Source organism: Cariama cristata, unplaced genomic scaffold (genome assembly GCF_000690535.1).
Source record: "Cariama cristata isolate BGI_N322 unplaced genomic scaffold, ASM69053v1 scaffold35695, whole genome shotgun sequence".
NCBI lineage: Eukaryota > Metazoa > Chordata > Aves > Cariamiformes > Cariamidae > Cariama > Cariama cristata.
The window spans coordinates 1-8,350 of NW_009616392.1; the positions used below are offsets into that span (position 1 = coordinate 1).

Sequence of the window (8,350 nt, forward strand, 5' to 3'; positions counted from 1 at the left end):
CGAGCGTCCCTGCCTGGGTGAAAGGAGCGGCCTGGCTTTCCCGGGTCTCGGGTGGTGGCGACCCGGTGCCTTCAGCCGGCTCCGGCATCCGTGCGCGGGCGTGTTCCCCCCGCAGCCTCTCCGAGACTGCTGGCCCGACCTTGTGTCGTTTTTAAGAGCTACCAGCCGAGAAAGGAACATACCACCCTGTTTTATGCCAGCCGTGATGATATCTCCTTGAAATACCACCTGTGAAATACACGAAATGCTGCACGGGTGCTGTCTGTGGGGAGAGAACAGAGATTCCCCCCATCTTCCCCAGTTTAAAAGAAAAAAGGTCATAAAAGTAATGGTTTTAATGCCAGAGCCCCAGGATTACTGCATAGCAGGATATCTGTCTCCAACGTTCACGTTCCTCTGATCCAGCAGCAATCGTGTCATATAACAACAGCCAGCATTAATTCACCCACCATGCTTTTGTGTTTGTGCAGGGGATCCTGATGACTCCGAGGTGGTAGCTGATGAAACCACCGTCCTTGATGTCCCTACTGAGGTTAGCAGGCCAGCCGCCAAACATATCCACAGGCTGCAAGAAGAGGAAAGCACAGCTTCCGAACATGGGCCGTGGCAAGCCAAGGTGCCGAGGACTGAGAATCAACACCTCGAGACCATCTCAACCGTTAAGGCCAATGGCAGGTGCAAGGAAGAATTGGACAAGGGTGTGGATTCCAGATCTGCAGCACAAAAAGTGGAGATGGGGCATAAAGAGGCATGTCCAGGAGACCCAGATCTGTTATCACCCTCAAGCGAGGTTCGAGTCGGTGCTCACTTGGTTGGCAAGCCATGCAAGGTGCATGCTCTGGCCAGCCAGCTGCAGAAGTGCCTGCAGGACTGTGGTGGCAGGACAGCTGGGCAGGAATCCCAGCAGCCCAGTCCTTCTGAAGGGGAGAGTGTAGAGACATGTCAGAAAGCAAGCAAAGCTTCCCAAGACTCCAGACTGGCATCCTCAGAGCATGGGGGAAAAGGCCCACTGGAGGGGCCTGAGGGGCAGGAGGAGTATACGGAGCTGGTGGAGGGTCATTCTGGCAGCCCAGGCCCCCCACCAAAAGCTCTGTCCCAGAAGGAGACGATCAAGCGCAGGTACCGCTGCGGTGAGTGTGGTAAAGCCTTCCTGCAGCTCTGCCACCTCAAGAAGCACCGCTTTGTCCATGCTGGCCACAAGCCCTTCCTGTGCACGGAGTGTGGCAAGAGCTATAGTTCAGAGGAGAGCTTCAAGGCCCACGTGTTGGCCCACCGAGGTGTACGGCCTTTCCAGTGCACCCAGTGTGACAAGGCTTACCGCACCAAACGAGACTTGCAGGAGCACCAGGTCCTGCACACCGGCCAGCGCCCCTTCTCCTGCGAGCAATGCGGCAAGGCCTTTGCACGCCGGCCCTCTCTCCGCATTCACAGAAAGATCCACCTGGCCACTGGGACTGGCCCAGCTGGTCCCAAGGGATGCCAGTGTGCCATATGCGGACGTCAGCTAGCCAACCGCGGCTCCTTGCGCAACCACATGCGTCTGCACACCGGCGAGCGCCCTTACGCCTGTCCTTACTGCGGCAAGGACTTCCGACAGCAGAGCAACCTGCGCGAGCACCTCCGGCTACACACGGGCGAGAAGCCCTACAAGTGCCACTTCTGCGGCGACGCCTTCCCCAAGCTGCCAGAGCTGCGGCGACATCTCATCTCCCACACGGGTGAGGCCCACCTGTGCACTGTGTGCGGCAAGGCGCTGCGGGACCCCCACACGCTGCGTGCCCACGAGCGTTTGCACACAGGGGAGCGCCCGTTCCGCTGCGAGCAGTGCGGCAAGTCCTACACCCTGGCCACGAAGCTGCGGCGCCATCAGAAATCCCACCTGGCTGGCAAGCCCTACAAATGCGAGCTATGTGGCATGGGATACACCCTTCCCCAGAGCCTTGCGCGCCACGTGCTCACCCACAAGGCGGAAAAGGACCCTGAGGAACTCTGGGTGGCCTCACTTGCTGTGGACCTACCCCAGGCTGCAAGGAAAAAGCCTCAGAGGAAGGGCCACCAGGAGGAGGTTGCGGCAGAGCCCACCTTGCTCATGGTGGAGGTGCCAGGGCCAGCAAATGAGGCTGAGCTGGTGATCGCAGACAGCGGTCACTGCATTGCTACTTACCAGTCTCGAGGCAGCCCCCCAGATCCTGGGGCACATGGGAGGCCCACTGAGCATTTGCTGTCGGCAAAGGACGTCATTGAAATCACCATCTCCGAGCATGAGGACAAATGCATGATAGTGCAGGACGAGGGCTCGCCAAGTGATGTGGTCATCATCCAGGAGGGGGTGGGCTTCGGAGCAGTGGCAGAAGTGGTGGAGGTCGAGACTGGGACCTGACTCTCCCAGCCTGCCCTGGCTGGTGATCTTCTGTACTTATTAAAAAGGGGTAAAAAAAAACAACAAAAACCCCTAGCTCTCCTGTCTCTGTCTGGCAACAGGGCCCTGTGACTCAGCCCCAGGCAGAATTAGCAGTCTCGGAGGTAACTGCCTGTGTAGACCTGGTAGCTGCTCCTTGGAGCTATGAGCCTACACATGCCACATGCGGGGTCTGGTGCAGGGAAGGCGTTGGCTGTTGGTGGGAATAACTTCTTGGAGAAGACACCCACAGCGTTAATGAGCAGTGCTTCTGCTCTGCCTCGGTTACGCTGTCAGTGGGTGCAGTGCACCACGGGGAAGGCAGGAAAAGTCTCAAAGCAGCGGCTTTGAACGATGCCTTCCTTTCAAGTTTTTCTAATTAATTGCTGCTATTCAAGCGCTTTCCTGGGCTTTTACTCTTGGAGCTCAGCAGCACTTCTGCTCATTTGAAGGTGATGCTGATGCCAGACATTGCTGGGAAGCAGCTTCCCAAGTGTTTACAAGGTTTCTCTGTTGTGGGTTTTTTGAAGAGTGTTTTTTTACAATTGACAGAAGCAAAGTCCTGCCTCGGAGCTAGGGCTGAGTGTTCCTTCTCCACTGTCAACCTGTTTTGCTTGCTGTCGGCTTCCTGGCCTTACGGTGACTGGATGGTCTGTCTGGGGACACGAAAGGATAGCTTTCTGTCTCACTGTGCGATTAGCATTGTACAGTGCAATTTTCACTGTCGCCAGCTGAGAAGCTCTTCACCTCTCCAGGTAAAGGTTCAACAGTTCATCTCGGTATGCTCAGAAGATTTTCCCCTCCACGTTCAAGTTGGGTTAATGAATCTGTTTCCCTTGTTCTTTTTCTCACATTCTTGCTTCCTCCCTTCCACTTTGCCCCTGCACCAAAAAGCTGAAAGACAGCACCACCACAGCTACACCCCGATGTTCCCACTGCTCCATTTTCTTCAGTGCTCCTTTGCCAACTGAGGCACGCTGAAGGAAACTGGTCCCGTTTCGGGAAGGAAGTGCACAGTTCCCAATGCCACGTGAACTTGACCTCATAGGAAGAGACCGATAATACCAGACCTAACAGACTTGCCCGCTCTGGACTCCCTTTTCACCTGTTACACAAACACTGCTTTGATTTCCCGCATCCTCAGTTTTAGCTATTCTTGCTTTCTGTCTTGTGCCTCTCTAACATCTGCATTTCTCCCAAAAAGTTTTGTTTAGGGGCTTAACTCCTCTGGGGTGTTTATGCCCACTACACAAGAGGAGGGTACAGTGCCACCGGGGAATCATCAGTAGCACAGTTCCCTTTTGGGGTGCTATGAACGCAGTAATGTGACAATCTGAAAAGGCCCTTTTGTGGTTTCTACATTCAACTTTTTCCATAAACTTTTACAACCAGTTGGCCGACAAGGTGCTAGAGTCAGATCCAGGGCACTTTGATGTGAAGTGAGGATGGAAGGTGAATTCAGCTAATAAACCTTTGGGTGTCTTTATTTTTAGCTACTTTCTCTAAAGTCGGGCAGACGAGCTCAGTCTTTTCCCTGAGTGAGTGGAGATAGAGCACAGGCGTGTGAGGGGGGTTTGTATTTGAAGCCGCAGTGCTTCCTCCTGCTCTCCTTTTGGTGCTTATCCTAAATTTTGCAGTTTTCAAATATTGACACAGCTGCAAAGCGTCCTCACTGGAGCTGGGCTCGTGGGCTGTGTTTGAAGCACGTGCCCTCTGTCACAGCAGAACCGGGAGAGATGGGAGAGCAACTGGGGGAAGAAAAGGGGAGAATCCAGGCCCCTGTTGCTTAATCTGCTGACCTGTGCCTACCTTCTCTGTTCTGAGATAACAGGAGAGAAAAAGTAGGAACAATTACGAATTAGGAGGTCTTCACAGAAACATTATTCATCCAACAGTTGATCTGAGTAGGTCTGTGCTGTGATGCACTTGGCTGCAGGATAAACCTAGCTGGCTAAGCCTGACTGAGGGTGGGTCCCACTGGTGATGATGCCACCACCATGTCCTTGTCTTTATCTTAGAAGCAACTTGTTCTTATGTGAACAACCTTTTGCTTGAGAGCAGAATGATGACTAAAGTTGTTTACTCCGAAGAAAATCCTGTAAAAGCTCTGAAGACCATGACGCTGGAGAACCTCAGTGTGGATGGGATCTGTGCAGCGTGCCATGGCCTGACGAGGTATCTGTCCGATGCTGCCCAACTTGGTGTTTGCAGCATCGGACGAGCCATAGGATTATCTCATGCTATACCCTTTCTTGTGCTATGTCCAATAAATGGTATTTTAATTAATACATTATGGGCTCTGAGTGCCTTTCTCACTGAGATCCACTTGTACCAGTGCATTACATTGGCATAGTTGGCAGGATCCTGGTGAGAAAGGTGTTACTGGAAGAAGGATAGCAAGGACAAGGATGGGTGCCTGCCTGGTCCCATACGCTGGCATAGGGAACAGTCAGGCAGTATGCTGCATTTTAAGGCCACTAATCATTATGCTTCAGGGCAGCAGATATGTGGATCACCTGGCTGGAGATCTTGTGCACCTCTTACCCTTACAACTTCAGGCAGCAAACACTCAGGTCTCCTGGCTGGCGCGGCTCTACCGTGCTGGCAGGGATTCACCAGGGCTTCGGGGTGCTGCTGCAACGCGACACGTGCACGAGTCTGTCCGATGACTGGGGTCCTTCAGGCTGGCAGGGCCTCAGCACGTATCAGGCAAGCACGTAAACTTAAGTGGTACACTTCAACCTCACATCACGGCCAGGGTTCAACCCTCGGCCAACTTGTAAACTGGCTTAAACCTGACCAAGGTGTTTGAATGAAAAGGTGGCAGCAGGCTGCGAGGGACGGGGATGATTCTCTGTGTCCTGAAGTCCTCCCCGTTTGGTGGCTCCCCCGTCCTCAGGGACAGGGGAACCCCTGTGTGAGGGGATGGAGGGTTCGTCCTCTGTGATTGTTTCCAAAGTGTTACAGTTGGTGACCAAACTAACTAACTCGCTTCAGGAACACGTTCAGAAATACCCCAGCTATTGAACCAGCAAACTGTATCCATCGTAGAGCAGACAAAGGCCCAAGAAAATAGGCGAAGGCCAAACCCCTGATACTCTGCTCCCTGAAAGTTGGAAAAATAGTTACACAGGAAATAAACAATTGCTAAAAGCTTGCTTCACTTAAAAAGAAGAGTGAACTCATAGAGAAAAAAAACTCCCAGCTGTGCTGAAATCCATAACTCTGGGAGGGTAAAGGTATGAATCTTAACTCTCTTTACCCTAAGAAAGAAAATAGCATCCATCACTCATGGGTGGGTGAAGGCAGAAAGAAAACGAGGACAGAAAGTTGCTTAGAGGAACAGTGAACAGATGGAAGAGTTAAATGTTCGAGGGGTGGAAGTCAAAGCCCCTGGAGAGGTGATAGCCGATGCACGCGGTCCTGCTCCAGAGGCTAACCACAAGAATGGGAGAAACAGAGAGGAGCCCTAGAAGCACATTACAGAACAAGAAAAGGCTATATAATGTGAACAGCCAGCATCTTTAATTACTAATGTTGTAAGATACCAAAAAGTGCTGGAAAAAGTCCCAGGATGTAGTGATAATCTCCAATTATAAAGCAAAACAAATGTAAAGAAAGAGTTGAAACTTAAGTGATGGATGTAACCTTAAGATAAAAGGTTTCAGCAGTTACAGTTCACAACCTAATGGCCATGGTAGGTGGCTTTGTCCTGTTTCACGGAGGGAAAGAAGAACTGCAACTGGAAAAGCAGCAGCCAGACATAGTGACAGAATGGTTGGTTTCAGTAAGGTTTTTTTAGACAAGTGCTTAAGCAACAGAATGAATGTAGGAACCAGAACAGAAGTAACATTAAAGGAAGATGGCATAGGTGAGTATTAGAGGATATTCATACCTGCTGTTTTCTAGTGTTGCTTAAAGGTAACCCTATATAATGCATGATACCATGGAAGGTGCTAACACCTTTCCTTTAAGGGAAAGACAAGAAGATGCTAAAAATCTCTGCATAAATATGACAATGTTGACTTCAGCTGCATTGTAAAGGCTGCCTGGTTATTATAAAGAAGAGATAGAGAGATATGCAGGAATGAAGGAAAAAAAAAAAAGTGACTGAGAATATTGGAAGCTGTTATGAAGGGAAATACTCCGGTGATCCACACAAGTTGACATGAGAAGGTGCAGGCCAGTCCTGCACATACCACTTGGCCGCAGGATAAACTTAGCCAGCTAAACCCAACTGGGGAGCCTACAGCTTGCTTCCCCTTGGCACTTGGTGATGATGCCACTGCCGTGTCCTTGTCTTCATCTGAGAGTGAAGCAGCATATTCTTATGAGCACATCCTTTTGACTGACGGCAGAAATGACAAGAGTTGTTTACTTCCAAGGAAATCTTATAAAAAAAATCCTGAAGACGGTGACAGTGGTGAACTTCAGCACCGACACTATCCGTGCAGCATGGCACAGCCTGAAGCTGTACTACTTGGTGTTCCCAGCAGCTGAAGGGCTGTAAGATTATCTAATGCTATCCCATTTTGTCTTCTAATGTTAGCCCCAACAAACGGTATTTTAGTCAATACTTTACAGAGGCCGGGTGCCTTTCTTATTGGGATCCATAACAAACACTTCCATTACACCTCCATAAAGCACAGCAGCATCTGTGCATCACTACATCCGAGGGGTGGGCAGCAGTCTTCCTGCAGTGGTATTTTTTTCCCTGCGTTCACATCCATACGGGTTCGCTCAATTATGCCTGGTGCAAACAGCCTTGAGGTCACTTGTCCCACCTGCAAGGTGAGACCAAACCCAAATTATCATAGAGAGAGTGAAGAAACTGTCCTTGCTGCTATCCTCTTCTCCCCATCAGCTGAGCAAGGCCCCCTGCTTGCCAGCCGGCCTTACACAAATGTGGGGCTGTTTGCGCATCCTCCCACAGTGAGGAGTGGTGGTGGCTGCTGCGTGAGACGGCAGCGGCTCTGATTTCACCACTCTTCCAAAATCCGACTGTTCCCTGACGGCTCCTTCCTGTCCCTGCCTGCGTCCTCTGCCAAAACGCTGCTTCCCCCTGCTAAGTAACACAGGGTGTTTCTAGGGTTGTGCCTAATCCTGGGCGCACACACACTCCTCCACCCAGGTCATCTCCACTCAGGGCATCCCAGCCATTCCTAAAGGTGTCTCACCAAAATCCAAGAGGGGTGAGAACAGGAGATACTCTTAAACGAGGGAGGGAGCCTCCACAACTGCTCTTTGTACCAGTGGCCACAGAGTCATTCCTCAGCCACCCTAATGCTAATATTTGCACTCCTTCTATGGAGATAAACATCACAGATGTATCCGCTGCACGGAGGCACAGCACAAAACATGCTCACCGCTGGCAGAACGCACTTGCGTGCCATGTGGCAGCTCCTGAGACTACCCCCACCCTGCCCTGCTTTCTGCTGGCTTCTCACTCTGCCAATTTTCTGCTTGCTGTAGGAATCATTAGAGCTCTCCCAGCTCTGGTAGCCCAGTTCTTGACTTATTAGCTGATGCCATGACATCCAGAGTATTCCTGCCTCCCTGTTCCTGGAAGCCCTTGTTTTCCTGGCTGGTTTGGGTGTGCTAGCTCCTCATTTGTCAGAGCTTCTGTTTCTTTTTGGATGTATTTTTGTATGTTCCACTGGGGTGGGAATAAAAAGGGGAGCCCAAACTTCACGTTGCTTCACCCTCCTCCGCTCCGCTGAGAACTGGAACACAGCGGGAAGTATGCACTGCCAATGGCAGTGCTGACCTAACTGGGAGGAAAATTTAAATGCCACCTGGGCTGTCACGGGCACCCCTTCTGCTCCTTGGCATGGGCGAGGAAGAAGAGGGAGACTTAAACTGTGCGTTCTGGTGCCAAAATAGCTGGGGCTGAGCTTGCTGGTAACTGCAGGGAGAAGAGACAACTGGACTCTACGGGGAAAAAGCCAAGGG

The 8,350-nt window shown here is 51.3% G+C and overlaps 1 protein-coding gene across 1 annotated transcript; it reads left to right on the top strand.

Moving 5' to 3' along the window:
* Positions 1-470: 470 nt before the first annotated feature.
* Positions 471-2,380, top strand: LOC104161648 (zinc finger protein 408-like; the record flags this gene model as incomplete). The annotated part of the gene is made up of 2 exons (XM_009700153.1): positions 471-2,065; positions 2,216-2,380. Coding segments are annotated over 2 exons (1,760 nt in total), but the record flags the coding sequence as incomplete, so codon positions are not given.
* Between the last annotated feature and the right edge of the window lie 5,970 nt (positions 2,381-8,350).